The 19808-nt window shown below is 45.5% G+C and overlaps 1 protein-coding gene across 4 annotated transcripts in view; it reads left to right on the plus strand.

The window, feature by feature from the left end:
- znf131 (zinc finger protein 131) overlaps nt 1–17551 on the plus strand; it is a 30711-nt gene extending 13160 nt beyond the window's left edge. For 3 of the 4 annotated variants that reach the window (XM_041186924.1, XM_041186926.1, XM_041186925.1), the window contains 4 exons: nt 7498–7642; nt 8546–9294; nt 15504–15634; nt 16471–17551. In XM_041186924.1, coding sequence (XP_041042858.1) covers nt 7498–7642; nt 8546–9294; nt 15504–15634; nt 16471–16725 — 1280 coding nt within the window. In that variant the 3' untranslated portion in view covers nt 16726–17551. Of the gene's footprint in view, nt 1–7497; nt 7643–8545; nt 9295–9725; nt 10448–15503; nt 15635–16470 lie in introns of those variants that run through there. The other variant, XM_041186927.1, reaches the window with a different exon arrangement.
- Nucleotides 17552–19808: the final 2257 nt, after the last annotated feature.

Raw genomic sequence — 19808 nt, forward strand, 5'->3', positions numbered from 1 at the left:
CAAATTCAACTCAATCCAATTTCCTTTTGAAACCATTGATCATCCCCTATGAATTAGCTTTAATTTCTGCGGCTGCACATTGGCAAGATAGGAGTCAGCAGTGTTTGTGGCTCCCAGTACAAATAACTGGATATGGGTAGCTTTGTTGATGGACATGGTGTAGTATTCAAAGTTCTGCTTAGAATCAAACTAGATTCCCTGTTGTCACGTTCATTTGGTCAATAACTGTGGTGGGGCTGGGGTGGCAGTGGAGAATCTAAATATATAGTGGCAGCTGAACAAGTTGCCTGCTGCCTTGCCAATGGCGCAGCTGTATCTTCTCTGTGCCTTGGTGCTAGGTAAGCAGTGGTCAGCACAGGAACAGTCTTTTGGTTGAGGGTAGTGGCAGAGAAGTAGACATCGGCCTTATTAACATTCCTGTAGCAAACTACTGTAATTTTGTTGATCAAATTTCACTGACAAAATATTCACTCCCACCACTAATGGGCTCCCCACGTCCACAATTATACCTGAAGCTTTTACAATAGGCTGATCTCAGAGAGGAGGACGAAAGGACCACATTTCAATTTTGGTGTCTAAAATTCACCAATACCACTCAGTCCACGTAGAACAACACCATCAGCTATTGTGTGCTGTCCGTTAATGCACAGTAAGGGATCGTGCTGTACTTGTCCTAGGAGTGTTTGATAGCATAGTGTAGAGGGAGCTTTACTCTGTATCTAACCACATGTTGTACCTGTCCTGGGAGTGTTTGATGGGGACAGTTTAGAGGGAGCTTTACTCTGTGTCTAACCCCGCGCTGTACCTGTTGTGGGAGTGTTTGATGGGGACAGTGTAGAGGGGGCTTTACTCTGTATCTAACCCTGTGCTGTACCTGTTCTGGAAGTGTTTGATAGGGACAGTGTAGAAGGAGCTTTACTCTGTATCTAACCCTGTGCTGTACCTGTCCTGGGAATGTTTGATAGGGACAGTGTAGAGGGGGCTTTGCTCTGTATCTAACCCTGTGCTGTACCTGTCCTGGGAGTGTTTGATGGGGACAGTGTAGAAGGAGCTTTATTCTGTATCTAACCCCATGTTGTATCTGTCCTGGGAGTGTTTGATGAGGACAGTGTAGAGGGGGTTTTACTCTGTATCTAATCCTGTGCTGTACCTGCCCTGGGAGTGTTTGATAGGGACAGTGTAGTGGGAGCTTTACTCTGTATCTTACCCCGTGCTGTACCTGCCCTGGGAGTGTTTGACAGGGACAGTGTAGAGGGAGCTTTACTCTGTATCTAACCCTGTGCTGGACCTGCCCCGGGAGTGTTTGATAGGGACAGTGTGGAGGGAGCTTTAATCTGTATCTAATCCTGTGCTGTACCTGCCCTGGGAGTGTTTGATAGGGACATGCAGAGGGAGCTTTACTCTGTATCTAACCCTGTGCTGTACCTGCCCTGGGAGTGTTTGATGGGGACAGTGTAGAAGGAGCTTTATTCTGTATCTAACCCCATGTTGTACCTATCTTGGGAGTGTTTGATGGGGACAGTGTAGAGGGGACTTTACTCTGTATCTAACCCCGTGCTGTACCTGTCCTGGGAATGTTTGATAGGGACAGTGTGGAGGGAGCTTTAATCTGTATCTAATCCTGTGCTGTACCTGCCTTGGGAGTGTTTGATAGGGACATATAGAGGGAGCTTTACTCTGTATCTAACCACATGTTGTACCTGTCCTGGGAGTGTTTGATGGGGACAGTTTAGAGGGAGCTTTACTCTGTATCTAACCCCGCGCTGTACCTGTCGTGGGAGTGTTTGATGGGGACAGTGTAGAGGGGGTTTTACTCTGTATCTAATCCTGTGCTGTACCTGCCCTGGGAGTGTTTGATAGGGACAGTGTAGAGGGAGCTTTACTCTGTATCTTACCCCGTGCTGTACCTGCCCTGGGAGTGTTTGACAGGGACAGTGTAGAGGGAGCTTTACTCTGTATCTAACCCTGTGCTGGACCTGCCCCGGGAGTGTTTGATAGGGACAGTGTGGAGGGAGCTTTAATCTGTATCTAATCCTGTGCTGTACCTGCCCTGGGAGTGTTTGATGGGGACAGTGTAGAAGGAGCTTTATTCTGTATCTAACCCCATGTTGTACCTATCTTGGGAGTGTTTGATGGGGACAGTGTAGAGGGGACTTTACTCTGTATCTAACCCCGTGCTGTACCTGTCCTGGGAATGTTTGATAGGGACAGTGTGGAGGGAACTTTAATCTGTATCTAATCCTGTGCTGTACCTGCCCTGGGAGTGTTTGATAGGGACATGTAGAGGGAGCTTTACTCTGTGTCTAACCACATGTTGTACCTGTCCTGGGAGTGTTTGATGGGGACAGTTTAGAGGTAGCTTTACTCTGTATCTAACCCCGCGCTGTACCTGTCGTGGGAGTGTTTGATGGGGACAGTGTAGAGGGGGCTTTACTCTGTATCTAACCCTATGCTGTACCTGTCCTGGAAGTGTTTGATAGGGACAGTGTAGAAGGAGCTTTACTCTGTATCTAACCCTGTGCTGTACCTGTCCTGGGAATGTTTGATAGGGACAGTGTAGAGGGGGCTTTGCTCTGTATCTAACCCTGTGCTGTACCTGTCCTGGGAGTGTTTGATGGGGACAGTGTAGAAGGAGCTTTATTCTGTATCTAACCCCATGTTGTATCTGTCCTGGGAGTGTTTGATGAGGACAGTGTAGAGGGAGCTTTACTCTGAATCTAACCCCATGCTGTACCTATCCTGGGAATGTTTGATAGGGACAGTGTGGAGGGAGCTTTAATCTGTATCTAATCCTATGCTGTACCTGCCCTGGGAGTGTTTGATAGGGACATGTAGAGGGAGCTTTACTCTGTATCTAACCCCATGCTGTACCTGTCCTGGGAGTGTTTGATGGGGACAGTGTAGAGGGAGCTTTACTCTGTATCTAACCCCGTGCAGTACCTGTGCTGGGAGTGTTTGATAGGGACAGTGTAGAGGGAGCTTTACTCTGTATCTAACCCCGTGCAGTACCTGTCCTGGGAGTGTTTGATGGGGACAGTATAGAGGGAGCTTTACTCTGTATCTAACCCCATGCTGTACCTGCCCTGGGAGTGTTTGATGGGGACAGTGTAGAGGGAGCTTTACTCTGTATCTAACCCCGTGCTGTACCTGTCCTGGGAGTGTTTGATGGGGACAGTGTAGAGGGAGCTTTACTCTGTATCTAACCACATGTTGTACCTGTCCTGGGAGTGTTTGATGGGGACAGTTTAGAGGGAGCTTTACTCTGTATCTAACCCCGCGCTGTACCTGTCGTGGGAGTGTTTGATGGGGACAGTGTAGAGGGGGTTTTACTCTGTATCTAATCCTGTGCTGTACCTGCCCTGGGAGTGTTTGATAGGGACAGTGTAGAGGGAGCTTTACTCTGTATCTTACCCCGTGCTGTACCTGCCCTGGGAGTGTTTGACAGGGACAGTGTAGAGGGAGCTTTACTCTGTATCTAACCCTGTGCTGGACCTGCCCCGGGAGTGTTTGATAGGGACAGTGTGGAGGGAGCTTTAATCTGTATCTAATCCTGTGCTGTACCTGCCCTGGGAGTGTTTGATGGGGACAGTGTAGAAGGAGCTTTATTCTGTATCTAACCCCATGCTGTACCTGTCCTGGGAGTGTTTGATGGGGACAGTGTAGAGGGAGCTTTACTCTGTATCTAACCCCGTGCAGTACCTGTGCTGGGAGTGTTTGATAGGGACAGTGTAGAGGGAGCTTTACTCTGTATCTAACCCCGTGCAGTACCTGTCCTGGGAGTGTTTGATGGGGACAGTATAGAGGGAGCTTTACTCTGTATCTAACCCCATGCTGTACCTGCCCTGGGAGTGTTTGATGGGGACAGTGTAGAGGGAGCTTTACTCTGTATCTAACCCCGTGCTGTACCTGTCCTGGGAGTGTTTGATGGGGACAGTGTAGAGGGAGCTTTACTCTGTATCTAACCCCGTGCTGTACCTGTCCTGGGAGTGTTTGATGGGGACAGTGTAGAGAGAGCTATAGTCTTCACAGGTTCAGAAAAGTGTCTCACCACCAGATCCCATGACTAAATTGAAGAAAAAAATCAGTGTTTAAAGAACCTGAAGTTCAAGGCACTGACAGGGTTCAAAGCAGAGGTTGATGTGAAGCAGGAAGAAGTGGTTTGAATGGTTTAAAAACTTTTTACAATGTATGGAGAAGGAAAGACTTCTTGTAAGTTTATTTCCCAGCTTCACCCTGATAGCTGCAACGCACCAAAAACCCCTTGCCCATACCCTGACCCATTTGCTCAGTACCGTTAGCCTCATTGACCTACTATGGGCCTGTTACTCAGATCAAAATCATAAGCCTTGTCCACTTCTATGACTCCGTCGCTGCCTCAGCACCCTCCTTCCCCTTCCTGAACCCCCAACCTATCCCTGTGCAATATCTCAAGCTCGCTGTTTCAGCTCGGTCCCTCAGCTTTACATCTCTACCCTACCTACCAGTGGCACTACTCCCGCTACCCTCTTATAGAAAAAACATATCAAGAATGGGTGGCAGATCAGAGGATTGGGCAAAATATTAAGAACAGTAAAGAATGACAAAAAGACTGAAGGAGGGAAAAATTAGAGTACAAGAGGAAGCTTGCTGGGAATATAAAGATAGGTAGTCAGAGTTTCCATCTATATTTAAATAAGAAAAGTGTTTAAAAAATGAGTGTAAATCCTACAGAAAGTAAATCTGGGGAATAATGGAAAAAAAGGAAATGGCAGATTGGTTTTCACTGTAGAAGTGGACAAGGCTTATGATTTTGATCTGAGTAACAGGCCCATAGTAGGTCAATGAGGCTAACGGTACTGAGCAAATGGGTCAGGGTATGGGCAAGGGGTTTTTGGTGCGTTGCAGCTATCTGGGTGAAGCTGGGAAATAAACTTACAAGACGTCTTTCCTTCTCCATACAAGATACAAGTAACATCCCAGAAATAGCTGTAAATCAGGAAATGGAAGAGAGGGAGGAACTCAGGAAAATTACAATCACCAGAGAAGTGGCATTGAGCAAATTGTTGGGGCTGCGGGCTGACAAATCCCCAGGTGCTCATTGACTTCATCCTAGGCTCTTGACAGAAGTGGCTAGTGAGATATTTGATGGATTAGCTTTAATTTTCCCAAACACCCTGGATTCGGGGAAGATTCCATTGTATTGGAAAATAACAAAAAAACTCCTTTATTCAAAAAGGGAGGGAGACAGAAAGCAGGAAACAATAGGCCAGTTAGCCTAACATCTGTCATAGGGAAACTGTTAGAAACTGTTATTAAAGATGTTATAGCAGAGTGCTTAGAAAAGTTGAAGGTAATCAGGCAGTCAGCATGGTTTAGTGAAAGGGAAATTATGTTTAACCAATTTATTAGAGTTGTTTGAAGGAGTTACATGTGCTGTGGATAAAGGGGAACTAGTGGATATATTGTACTTAGATTTCAGAAAGCATTTGATGAAGTGGCTCATCAAAGATTGTTGCAGAAAATAAAAGCTCATGGTATAAGGAATAACATTTTGACACGGATAGAAGATTGGCTGGTGAACAGGAAACAGACAGTAGCCATAAATGGGTCTTTTTCTGGTTGTTAGGGTGTAACGAGCGGTGTGCCACAGGGATCAGTGCTGGGACCTCAACTTCTTACAATTTATATAAATGATTTGGATGAAGGGACCGAAGGAATAGTTGCTAAATTGGCTGATGACATAAAAATAGAAAGGAAAATAAGTTGTGAAGAGAACTTATGGAGACTACAAAGGAAAATAGATAGGTTAATTGAGTGGGTAAGGATCTGGCAAATGGAGTATAATGTGGGAAAATGTGAAATTGTCCATTTTGACAGGAAGAATAAAAAAGAAGCTTATTATCTAAATGGTGAGATTGCAGAGCTCCGAGATTCAGAGGGGTCTGGGTGTCCTAGTGCATGAATCACAAAAGGTTAATATGCAGGTACAGCAGGTAATGAGGAAAGCTAATAGAATGTAATCATTTATTGTGAGGGGAATTGATTACAAAGGTAGGGAGGTTATGCTTCAGTTGTACAGGGTATTGATGGGATCACATCTAGAGTGTTGAGTACAGTATTGGTCTCCTTATTTAAGGAAAGATGTAATTGCATTAGCAGAAGTTCAGAGAAAGTTTATTAGATTCATACCAGGAATGGGCAGAATACCTTATGAGGAAAGGTTGAACAGGCTGGGTTTGTATCCACTGGAATTTAGAAGAGCAAGAGGCAACGTGATTGAAACCTTTAAGATCCTCAGGGGTCTTGACAGGGTGGATGTGAAGAGGTTGTTTCTTAGTATTGTTTCTTTGTCTCTAATAGACTGCCTTTTACTATCTACTTACTACTAAAATAATGCCAGTAGAAGATTTTTGGGTTAATTTTTATGTTAATTGCCATTCTATTTTCATATGCTTTCAGCCAATCTTATTTTCTTCTTCATTCCCCTCTTAACTTGCTGTATCTGGCCTGGTTCTTGCTGAAAGGATTTACCTGACATACAACACACACTTTCTGTTTTTTGTTTCGTGGTATTCTTACTTCCCTCTCCATCCGAGGAACCGTGGCTTTGGTTCCCCTGCCTTTCGCTCTTGCTGGAGTGTACCTAGCCCGTACCTGAGACGTGCATTTTTACTACACTTCTCCTGACCATAGGATGTTCCAAAGCACTTTACCACCAGTGGAATACTGTTGAAATGTCATCACTGTTGTCATGTAGGAAACACAGCAGCCAATTTATACATATGAACACATGAATTAGGGGCATTTGGCCCCTCGAGCCTGCTCCACCAGATCCACTTTCCTGTGTGCCCCCTTTGTCTCCCTTGTAAATCAAGAATCTATCGGACAGCCTTAAAAATATTCAATATTCTGTCTCCGCCACTCTTTCCGCAGGCTCACAACCCTCTGTGAGAAAAAAATTTCTTCTCATCTCCGTCTTAAATGGGAGACCCATTATTTTTAAATTCTGTGCCCTAGTTCTAGTCTCTCCCACAAAGGGAAACGTCTTTTTAGCATCCATTCTGTCAAGTCTTCTCATGGTCTTATATGTTTCAATAAAATCACCTCTCATTCTTCTAAATTCCAATCTCTCTCTACTTAAATAATGCACTTTTCTATCCTTCCTGCCAATTCTAGTGCAACAACTGCTAGTAAAGTGAACTTTACTTGACTTCACAATGTTGCATTAGAACAGCAGAGGTGAAGATCATAGTACCACTTTGAGAAGCAATTGGAAGCTGCAAAGGGGGGGATCGCAGGCGTGTTCCAGATGGATGAGCTAAACTTGGCTGCCTCACCACGCCGGCCTTACTTCTGTGTACTTTCCTTGAGCTTATAAATGTAAGTGGCTTGGTGGGAAACTCCACGGTTTGAGGCCCTAAGAAAGAGTGAATTTGAGCAGGTTGCGATGAGGCTTGTTGTGAAGCAGTGTAGACATGGTTGGACTGTGTTTTGATACTGGTTGCTCTGTTGTCTCAGGGGTGAGTAACCTGGCGTTCCGACATTTGATTGAGTTTACCTACACTGCCAAGCTGATGGTGCTGCAGGAAGAGGAGGCAAGCGATGTGTGGAAGGCAGCTGAATACTTGCAGATGGAAGAGGCGATGAAAGCACTCAACAACCGGTAATAAAACATTTGTGCTAATTCTCTTCTGCCATTTACTCCTCTGGAGGCTGGTGCTAGGACACAGGCTCTTTGGGCTGAATAGCCTCCTGTGCCTTGTAACGCTATGATTCCATTAGTTCGGTGGCTGCTTGCTGCCCTCCATTCAAGAGGCTGTTGTGTGTCTGTGTCTGTGTCTGTGTGTGTGTGTGTGTGTGTGTGTGTGTGTGTGTGTGTGTGTGTCTGTCAGTCTGTGTGTGTGTGTGTCTGTGTGATCCTAGCTATTAAAACTGTGTGTTGTGTTTTTAAATGGGTGTCATTTTAACACCATGGTAACCAATTGACATAAGTGACATTTGGCAAATCCTTTATAGAATGATACAACACAGAAGGCAATTAATTAACCCACCATGTTTGAGGTGGCACAGACTTGCATTTGTACAGCATCTGATCACATCTCTTAAATGCCACGGTGCTTCCCAGACATTGAATTACTTGAAAGTGCAGTGACTTGTTAAGCAAACACATGCATCGGAAAAGCCCACAAACAGCAGTGATCCATTACTTGAGTGTTTTTTATTTTGGTGACTCAGGTGTTATGAGCAGACTTTTGGCTAAATGGCTAATTCATCTCATTATGTGTTTTAGGGACTCTGTAAACAGTCACCTCACTTCAAAACAATTCACTGGAAGTGTTTGAGAGCTGTGCTCTGTTGCCCAATCAATGCATTCTTCCTTTTCTCTAGTCTGGTCCCATTTTAATTAAAGGTGCTTGTTAGCACTTTTAAATTTGGGGATATCCTTCCTTCCTGTTCAGTGTCCTTGTGCTGTGTTTCTCTCCCTTGTCACACTAACTGCCCTGCTCGTGTTCTTGTGTTGTGTTACTGTTCCCTGTCCCACTCACAGTCCTGTTCTGCTCTTCAGAAACAATGCAGATTCCACGCCAGACACAGTCAAGACATCTGGCAAGAGGAAAGCCAAGAAGCGGACGATAGCAGAAACATCGAATGTCATTACAGAAACCCTGCCGTCCATCCAGGAGACGGAGACGGTGGAAATTGACCAGGAGAATGTCTTTGCTACAGAGATCGTGGAGATCGACGCGGAGGAGATGGAAGAAGAGGCTGGGGCTGCTGTGGTAGAAGCGGTGGAGAACCTGTCAACGGCGGACGAATCGACACAGCCGCCTGGTGAGGTGGAGGGCTCGGAGCAGCCGGTGGAATCAGCGCTGGCCCTGCTCGCTGACATCACCAGTAAATACCAACAGGATGAGCTGGACAAGGAGCTGGAGAAGGAAGGGGAGCGGGAGTCTGCAGGCCGGTCCCGTGAGGAATCAGAAACTTCCATTGTGACGGAGGACGGAATCCACATTGTGGAAGTGCTGGCGCAGGGTGATAAACTGTTCTGCTGTGAGAAGTGCAGCCGCTCCTTCAGACTCTTTTATCACTTCAAGGAGCACCTGAAGGTGCACTCAGGGGAGAACTACATATGTCACCTGTGCAGCAAGCAGTACACGCGGGAGAGTGCCTGGAAGCAGCACCTCTCCTCCCACCGTGAAGAGGAAGGTGGGAACAAGAAGGCGCGCTGTGTCCGCAAGGTGCACGTGTGTCAGTACTGTGAGAAACAGTTTGACCACTTTGGACATTTTAAAGAGCATCTTCGAAAGCACACAGGTAAGAGGCATCAGCAACAATGTGCCTTTATCCACTGCCCTCTCAAAGTGCATTTCAGATCATAACAGTCAACTGCACTTAAAAAAGACAGTTACCTTAAATCTGTGTCCTGGTTGCTGATAACTGCTGCCACTGGAAATAGTTTCTCCTTATTTCCTCTATCAACACCCTTGATAATTTTGAACACCTATATTAAATCTCCCCCCTTAATCTTCTCTACTTCAAGTTGAACAATCCCAGCCTCACCGGTTTCTCCAAGTAACTGAAATTTCCCAGCTCTGGTATCATTCTTTTAGATCTCTTCTCTATCTTTTTCAAAGTCTCGACTTTTGATGAGGATATGGGAATTAGTTTTGGATTGCCCTAGTAAAGAGTCATTACTGAAATGGCCTCCTTCCACTTTGTAATCTTCCTATATTCTGTTGTTTCAGATACAACAATATTTGAGGTGCTCAAACTTGGGTATCGGTGGATAAAGATAACAGATGGGTGAAGGCCAATCAGCCCATCTTAACTCATCCTTTCAGAAGGATCTTCAGTACACCCATCAACTGTTTCTTAAATGCCTCCACTACTCCATCTTAGATCTGATCAGTTGTGTTGGTCACTTTGTGTCCTAATTTTGCCTTTTACTATTTCAACCTGTGCTCATTTGTGCTTTGATCCTAGCCCAGACCCCCAAGCTTTTTATATGATCCGATGAGGGACCAATACCTTTTAGTTTAAAGTAGGCAAAATCTGAGATTGCTAAGAGAATAAAGCCACAAGATTCCGTGGATTTTGGACAAACAAAAATAAATGTTACTATACGAAGTCAGGAAAGCAAATCAATTTATCATAGCTATCTTATACTCTTACACTAAGAAATGACATGGGGTAAATATGAATTAACAGGCAAACTGCGGCCGAACATCCACACTACACATAAAATAGCAAATGCAGCCAAGACAGGTCTCACCGATTTCTCAGCAACACACCTGATGCCAATAAACACAGTGAGTTAAGCAATCTCATTAAAATTCTGTCTCCCCCACTTCACTTTCAAAGATCTAGCGCTTGGCCTAAATAGCCAAGTGGTAATGGTACTGGGCTTGTAACCCTAAGATCAAGAGTTCAAATCTCACACTGGTGAAACAATGTAACTTCATCTGAAAAACAGATGGAAATGTGTTTGTACTCAAAAGAGTTACAAACTGGCTTCAGCATTAAGCTTGGCCTAAATAGCCAAGTGGTTATGGTACTGGGCTTGTAACCCCAAGATCAAGAGTTCAAATCTCACAATGGCAAAACAATGAAATGGAAGAGACATTGAACAAATATTTGAGCTTGGCCTGAATAGCCAAGTGGTTATGGTACTGGGTTTGTAACCCCAAGATCAAGAGTTCAAATCTCACAATGGTAAACTATGAAACAATGTAACTTCATCTGAAACAGATGGAAACAGGTTTACTCAAAAGAGTATCAAGAGTTCAAATCTCACAATGGCAAACTATGAAACAATGTAACTTCATCTGAAACAGATGGAAACAGGTTTACTCAAAAGAGTATCAAGAGTTCAAATCTCACAATGGCAAACTATGAAACAATGTAACTTCATCTGAAACAGATGGAAACAGGTTTACTCAAAAGAGTATCAAGAGTTCAAAGATCTAGCCTCTCTAGGGGAGGCAATGGTGTTGTGGTAGCATCACTGGACCAGTAATCCAGAGCCCCGGGGTAATGCTCTGGGGACCCGGGTTTGAATCCCACCATGCCAGATGGTGGAATCTGAATTCAATAAAAGTCTGAAATTCTCTAATTCCGTTGTCGGTTGTCATAAAAACCCATCGAGTTCACTGATGCCCTTTAGGGGAGGAAATCTGCTGCCCTTACCTGGTCTGGCCTACGTGTGACTCCAGACCCACAGCAATGTGGTTGGCCCTTAAATGCCCTCTGAAATGACCTAGCCACTCAGTTGTATCAAACCACTGCGGTCTGAGGTTCAAGAAGGCAGTTCACCACCAGCCTTTCGAGGGCGATTAGGAATGGGCAATAAATGCCGGCCTACCCAGCGAAGCCCACATCCTGTGAATGAATTTTTTAAAAAGATTCCCTCAAAAGCTGCTCAGACTTCATCTGACTCAATGACGGCACACTTCCCAGGGTTTCATTCTCATCTCCTGAGACTCCCGTTTCCCTGGATTTCAGAGTCTGCACTCTTGGCCCGTAATTACTGGTGCAATTTCAGCTCTTTAATAGCTGGTTAGCTTCACTGGGCTGGCCCAGCCACCTGATTTCACCAAGCTACAGTCTCCCCAGCTACACCAAGCTATAAATGGCTCTCAGGGCTTCTTCTGAGTGCTAGCCTTTTGCTGCAAGGAGCCAATGACCTTCTGCCACCTCCTCGGTTCCCCAGGACTTCTCCTGAATCTGAAGGCACAGGGCTATCAAGTGGCTCCTGGGACTTCTCCTGAGGCCCAACTGCACAGAGCCAGCTAATAGCAATACTTTTGCTGCCTGCAGCCTGCTTACAGCAGCACCTTTTCAGTATGGCCTTTTCTCCTCCTGCAGAACACTGTCTCTCCCAGCGCAAACAGACAAAATAAAACCTGAGAACTTTTTCAGTTCCGCCCATCTCCACGACGACTTAGCCTTGCAGGGCTCACTGAATGCTTTTAAATTAATTGTGGCTTTAACTCCCAAAACAAAACAACTCTCCGGGCTGCATTTCTTTGCAAGCAGCATAGACACCTTGTCGCCCAGTTCTCCAGCTCAGTAAGCCCACCCCTGTTTTTTTGATCTTATCCTTCTTGTTGTTAACCCCTTAAGTCACATGGCCCCCAACCTTTTAAGTGTAATAGACTTTAAGCTGCTTTAGTTGCATTTGTCCCATTTTTCCACAGTTAAACCTTAATCTTCCCAAAACTAAAAATTACCTCTAATGGTGGTAGATTTAAATCAGAGATGAGGAGGTATTACTTTTCTCAAAGGGTCGTGAATCTGTGGAATTCACTACCTCAGAGCACAGTGGATGCTGGGATGCTGAATAAATTTAAAGAGGAGATGGACAGATTTTTAATTAGTAACGGGTTGAAAGGTTATGGGAAGAGGGCGGGAAATTGAAGTTGAGGCCGAAATGAGATCAGCCATGATCGTAATGAATGATGGGGCAGGCTCGAGGGGCTGAATTGCCTACTCCTGCTCCTAGTTCCTCTGTTCTTATGTAAAATATTACTATGAACCATGAGCTAGGTATTTATAGCACTTGGTTAACAAATATCGTTTAGTTCAAAGCAGTGTTTTGCCTGACCTTTTTTCTACAGTCAATTGCTCTAAAACTTTAAAGAGCAAACCTTGTCTCTCTTTACAGTTTTACTTTTGCTCCTTGCAAATACTGACACCCGTGGGGACACCCCATAAATAATCAATCTTTCCCAGGGATTCATTGCAAATATTGATCCATTACAAATATTGACTCACTCCTGTACTAACCTCCAAAAGACACCCAGAGGAACACTGATATTGCTGCAATTTTTTTCGAATTTAACGCACGGCAACAGAAATGGTATGGTAGTAAATCAACAAATGTAGGACAATTGGAAAATTAGTTGGCCAGAACCTGATGATGATAACTTTTGGGGATCCTCTAAGAACAACAGCTTGCATTCATATAGCGGCAAATCACTTCACGTTATCAAGCCAAGAAAAGAAAGCAAGAAATCGCAAAGCAGAATACCGCGGATGCTGGAAATCTGAAATGAGATCTGGAAATACTCAGCAGGTCCGGCAGCATCTGTGGAGTGAGAAATAGAGTTAACGGTTCAGGTCCATGACCTTTCATCAGAACTGGGAAAGGTTGCACATCGATTGGGTATAAAAAAGGCAAAGGAAGGTCGGTGATGGGGTAGAATAAGGAGCGATTGGATGTCAGAGGAGTTAGTCATCCAGGGCCAAAGGGAATGCTGATGGGGCAAGAAAAGAAGCAAAAGATGTGCCGAGAGCAGGCGTGCTGTCTGACTGATGTGCCGAGAGCAGGCATGCTGTCTGACTGATGTGCCGAGAGCAGGTGTGCTGTCTGACTGATGTGCCGAGAGCAGGCGTGCTGTCTGACTGATGTGCCGAGAGCAGGCGTGCTGTCTGACTGAAAGCCAAAATAAAAAAAAAATCCAAACCAAACAAAGAAAAGGAAACATAATGACAGAGTTTATGGTCTGAAATTGTTGAATTCAATGTTGAGCTTGGACGACTGCAAAGTGCCTAATTCGGAGATGAGGCCCACTCCTCAAGCTTCCATCGAGCTTCACTGGAACACTGCAGCAAGCCAAGCAATGTCAAAACCTATTTCATCTCCAACTTTTCCCCGTTCTGATAAAAGACCACAGACCTGAAACGTTAACGCTGTTTCCGTCTCCACAGATGCTGCCACACCTACTGAGTAGACCATAAGACATGGGAGCAGAAATTAGGCCATTCAGCCCATTGAGTCTGCTCCGCCATTCAATCATGGCTGATAAGTTTCTCAACCCCATTCTCCCGCCTTCTCCCCATAACCTTTGATCCCCTTACTAATCAAGAACCTATCTATCTCGGTCTTAAATACACTCAACGACCTGACCTCCACAGCCTTCTGTGGCAATGAATTCCATAGATTCACCACTCTCTGGCTAAAGAAGTTTCTCCTCATCTCTGTTCTAAAAGGTCTTCCCTTTACTCTGAGGCTGTGCCCTCGGGTCCTAGTCTCTCCTACTAATGGAAACATCTTCCCCACGTCCACTCTATCCAGGCCTTTCAGTATTCTGTAAGTTTCAATCAGATCCCCCCTCATCCTTCTAAACTCCATTGAGTATAGACCCAGAGTCCTCAAACGTTCCTCATATGTTAAGCCTTTCATTCCTGGGATTGTTCTCGTGAACCTCCTCTGGACCCTCTCCAGGGCCAGAACATCCTTCCTGAGATACGGGGCCCAAAATTGCTCTCAATATTCTAACTGTCATTTGACCAGAGCCTTATAAAGCCTCAGCAGCACATCCCTGCTTTTATATTCTAGTCCTCTTGAAATAAATGCCAACATTGCATTTGCCTTCCTAACTACCAACTCAACCTGCAAGTTAACCTTAAGAGAATCCTGGACTAGGACTCCCAAGTCCCTTTGCACTCCAGATTTCTGAATTCTCTCCCCATTTAGAAAATAGTCTATGTCCCTATTCTTCCTACTAGAGTGCATGACCTCACACTTCCCCATGTTGTATTCCATCTGCCACTTCTCTGCCCATTCTCCTAACCTGTCCAAATCCTTCTGCAGCCTCCCCACCTCCTCAATCCTACCTGTCCCTCCACCTATCTTTGTATCATCTGCAAACTTAGCCAGGATGCCCTCAGTTCCTTCATCTAGATCATTAATGTATAAAGTGAAAAGTTGTGGTCTCAACACTGACCCCTGTGAAACTCCACTAGTCACCGGCCGCCATCCTGAGAAGGATCCCCTTATCCCCACTCTCTGTCTCCTGCCAAACAGCCAATCTTCTATCCGTGCTAGTACCTTGCCTCCAATACCATGGGCTCTTATCTTACTGAGCAGCCTCCTGTGCGGCACCTTGTCAAAGGCCTTCTGGAAGTCCAAGTAGATAACATCCATTGGCTCTCATTTGTCTAATCTACTCGTTACCTCCTCAAAGAATTCTAACAGATTTGTCAGGCATGACCTCCCTTTGATGAAACCATGCTGACTTTGCCCTATTTTACCATGCACTTCTAAGTATTCTGAAATCTCATCCTTAATAATGGACTCTAAAATCTTACCAACGACCGAGGTCAGGCTAATCGGCCTGTAATTTCCTGTCTTTTGCCTCACTCCCTTCTCAAACAGGGGGGTTACATTAGCGATTTTATTTCCAACGTTTTTGGTTTTTATTATAAAAGACAACAGGACTTGCATTTATATAGTATCTTTGACAAACTCAGAATGTCCCAAAGCACTTATAGCCAATGAAGTACTTTTATAGCAGAATGGCTTTTGTAAGGTAGGACAGGTAGACAAAGAAGGAGATGTTAGGATAGTTGGCTAGCTTCTGAGGAGGGTATCATTTCTGTTTCTGTTTCAGTCAGAATTTAAAACTCATGTAATATTTTGTTTTGGAGTGGAGTGTATGATATTTGGACCGTTTGACTTGCTGACTGCAGTGAGGATCTCAGAGCATTGAATGGTGAAATCTGCTCTTTCACTTCTCCAGGTGAGAAACCCTTTGAGTGCCCAAACTGTCATGAGCGATTTGCCAGGAACAGCACATTGAAATGCCACCTGGTGGCATGCCGAACGGGTATGGGCGCAAAGAAAGGAAGGAAGAAGATGTACGAGTGTCAGGTACAGTGCGCTGAGCGGCACAGGCCACCCCCTTACCCGATGGCCACAGTGAATAACAACTTGCATGCTTAAAGCACATTGAACATAATGAAACATCTCCAAGGTGCTTCACAGGAACGCTATCAAACAGAATTCGACCATACAAGGAGATGTTAGGATAGAAGAACACAAAGCTTAGTCAGAAGTCCCAAGGAACATCTTTCAAGAAGAGTGAGGCAGGCAGAGAGGTTGAGGGGGGTGGGAATTATGGAGCTTAGGGCCCAGGCACTGAAGGCCTGGCTTCCGATGCTGGAGTGATTAAAATCGGGGATGCTACAGAGAACAGGATGACGAGGAACCAGAATTAGAGAAATGCGGTGATCTCAGAGGGTTGTAATGCTTGAGGAGGATGCAGGATATGGAGGTGCAAGACCACGGGAGCATTTGAAAACAAAGGTGAAGGGTACTGAGTTTTTTTTTTATATAATTGCATGCTTTGAGGAGGTATTGGATATTGGGCAATGACTGCCCACACATTCCCACCAACAGCTTCCACATAGTGGAGCTGTGCCAGGAGCATGTGTTGCAAAATCAGCCCTTTCATCTTTGTGTGGTGGCTGCAGGCCGATGAGGCAAAGCGGTATTCTGCAGCAGATTAGATTAGGGTTAATGTTGGCAATGTGAAGTACTCTGGCTGTGCCTCCCATGACATTCCAATGAGTTTCCAGGCCAGGTTCACCCTGGTTTATATTTTTTTGGGCAGTGTTGATGAAATGAAGGCTGATTGGTGAGAGTGACATCCAGGTATTTTGGGTGGGGGTCACACTGCTAACTCCGGTTGTTATTTTCAATCCCAGGTTTGCTCCAGCGTTTTCCCTAGCTGGGACCAGTTTAAGAATCACCTGGCAGTCCACACAGGCGAGAAGCCCAACCACTGCACCATTTGCGACATGTGGTTCATGCGGGCCGGCGAGCTGAGGCAGCACGTCAAGGAGGTCCACGGCGCTGCCGAGCAGGAGGTGGGCGAGGTGACGGAGATCGTGGTGCCCGTGGAGGTTATTGACACCGAGACGATGGAGGGGGAGACTATAATTGAGCAGGTGACCGTGTAGGAGATGGCCGTGAGAGTCGGGGGGAGGGTTTGATGCCCAGATCAAATTCTCCCAAGCCCAACCGACCGGCTGAATGCAGGCGAGTGCGAGGAGAACTTGCTGACCTGTGGTGGGTAGGAGTGGGGTCATGAACGGGGCAAGACGGAGGCACAGACAACAACTATGATGGCAGCTGGCAGTACCCGCGTCAGTGCTGAGACCATTCAGAGGCTGCATTTCCACCTGTGTTGGACTTCCACGTTTTAAGTTTTTACAATGGCGGCCAGATCTCTTTTACCTCCTGACTTAAACAGAATTGCACTCCAAGACTGTTCAAATGAAGTCTTCTTGCCTGGGTGCATCAGAACTTCCACAGCCTGTTGAGGGTGCGCAGGCTGCCATCACTTGGTCTGTGGATGTGCTGGCTTGGGGTTATCAGGAACCATAAGAGACAGTAATGCTGTTTCTGCCACTGGCTGAAAACTCTGGCCCTCCACTTTCTGACTTATGGACAAACATTGGACGCGCCGTAGATTGTACATGTGCACTATTGGAAAAACCATTGTTGCACAGTCACAATCACACCCATACTGGAAGCCTTTCTCGATGTTAACTTCAGTAGTCTGTGTTTAATACATAGCTGGTACAGCCTGGCTGGTCTGCCAGGAAGTGCTAATCTTCTGGACCTTTTTAAAGGGAATGTTGGTGCAAAGCGGAGAGGACCCTACATGTGCTGGAGTTGTTCCAGTCACCCAGCTCCACCTGACTTCTGTAAACGTTCGCAAAGAATGCACAGCAATTAAATCCATTTATAGACCTGTTAATAAAAATGGTGGCTGATTCAGAAGACAGCATGTATGTCGTCTTTCATTAATGAAATTCCGCGTTGATTCCCATCTTTTCCTCTTCCACCTCTCACCCGCACCACCACCACCACCACCAGCCGACAGCTTAGCTGGCGACTGACAGAGCCGGGAAGTGCCAGTGCTGTGCTGCTCTCAGACACGGCTGGGTGAAGAGTCCTGTAATTGGTCTCTGCTCCTCTCTGGGCTGGAAAAACAACAATAGCTTACACTAAACACAGTAAAATATCTCAACACTTCACATGAGCAAACAAAATTTAATACAGAGCAACAGAAAGAGATATCAGGGAAGGCGGCCGTAAGTTTGGTTAAAGTTGTCGGTTTTAAGAAGCATCTTAAATGAGAGAGAGAAGTGGAGAGGCCTAAGGAAGTAGCTCCAGAGCTTGCTTCCTTGACAGCTGAAGGTATTAAAATCAGGGATGTTTAAGGCCAGGATTGGAGGGGCGCAGATATCTAGGAGGGTTGTAAACTGGCGGAGATGGAGAGAGGCGAGCCATGGAGGGATTTGAATAGCAAGGATGATCATTTTAAAATAAAGGCTGTGCTTAACGGGGAGCCAGTGTAAATTAATGAGAGCAGGGGTGACAGGTGAATGGAACTTGACGTGAGTTCGGATACAGGCAGCAGAATTTTAGATGACCTCACACATACAGATGGTAGAATGTGAAGGGCCAGCCAGAAATGCGTAGGGTCAGAAGATTCTGTGGCTACAACTAGATAGATCTGGAGGGAAGCAGATGATTGCTGTCCCACCCAGGTGGATGACAGAGGAGAGGGATTGGAGGCGGATGGTATATCAACCATGTTGAAGGCTGCAGACAGGTCAAGAAGGACGAGAAGGGATAGTTGCCTTTGTCATTTGTGAGTTTGATAAGTACTGTTTCAATAACTGTGACAGCACAGAAACTTGATTTGCAGAATTCAAACATGGAGTTTCAGTAAAGATGACAACATTGGATTTGAAGATGACAGCATGTTCGAAGACTTTGGAGAGGTTGGAGTTGGGGTAGTAATTTGCAAGGACAGAGGGATCAAGGTTCGTTTTATTGGGGAGATGGCTGATGATCATAGGTTTGAAGGAGAGAAGAACAGTATGGAAGGAGAAAGAACTGTCAACACTATCGGTTAACATGGGGGCCAGGAATGGATGTTGGGTGATCAGCAGTTTAGTGGAAATAGGGTCAAGGGAGCAAGAGGTGAGTCTCATGGATAAAATGACCTTGGAAAGGACATGAGGAGGGACAGGAGTGAAACTAGAGGAAATATTGGAGTTTGTGTATAGCGCAGCAGGTAACCTTAGAGAAAGTTTGGCCTGGTGGACTAGAGGAAGGGAGGGAAGTAACAGAGGCAGCTGATTGGAAGTCTCAAACTTCGTGACAAAGAAGTTCATGAGCTCCTTGCGCTTGTTGGAGGTGTGGGTGGAGGACAGAGGAGAGGGTTTTATGAAGCTGGTTTGCAGCAATAAAAGGAAGCCAGGAATTGAAATTGCATTGCAGGGTGATCCTGGAATAGTGAACAGTTTTGGCCGATGAGAGCAGGCCCTCAAAAATACTTCGTGATCCAGCCAAATGTGATGGTGAATAGATAAAACAGTGGTCCGTCATATCTGTTCACTTCAGGGCCCCTTGGACATTAGGAAGTGGAGACGAGAGCCATATTGGGAGGGTGACCAGGGTGAGAGACTCTAATGTTTTTAGTGGGGACTAGAGCATCGAAGGTTGAGGTGAGGGTGTAGCTAAGCAGATCAGTAGCTGCAGAAATTGATGAACAGAGAGTCAAAGGCTAGATAGTTGGGAATTTGAAAGTGCCATTGTAAGTGAATGGGAAGATTGTGCTTTCCAGGTGGACACAGAAGGAAGTCGCGTTGGGAGGGGAAGGGGGGATGTGGGTGGAGAGTAATTTAAGAAAGTGATCAGTGATTTTCTGTTTTTGACATATGGAGCAGCAAGGCCACATGAGATGGCAAGTTGAGGAGGTGGCTCTGAATATAGGCTAGGGGCTTTCTATGGAGAGACAGATTCCTGGAAGAAAGGAAGACAAGGAAATCAGAGGAGAGCAAGCACAGTGAACTGAGATGGGATTCAAATCAAGGATGAGAATTCACTTGCTTCAAAGGCTAGCAGGGAGTAGGTGGTGAAGCAATGAGATATCTCTGAGAAAATTGGCATGGTGCTTGGTAAATTAAGAGGATTGTACATGAGGAGCAAGAGGGGTGGAACAGGGTGAGATGCTGTAACAAGA

This window comes from Carcharodon carcharias, chromosome 4, assembly GCF_017639515.1.
Source record: "Carcharodon carcharias isolate sCarCar2 chromosome 4, sCarCar2.pri, whole genome shotgun sequence".
Taxonomy (NCBI): Eukaryota; Metazoa; Chordata; class Chondrichthyes; order Lamniformes; family Lamnidae; genus Carcharodon; species Carcharodon carcharias.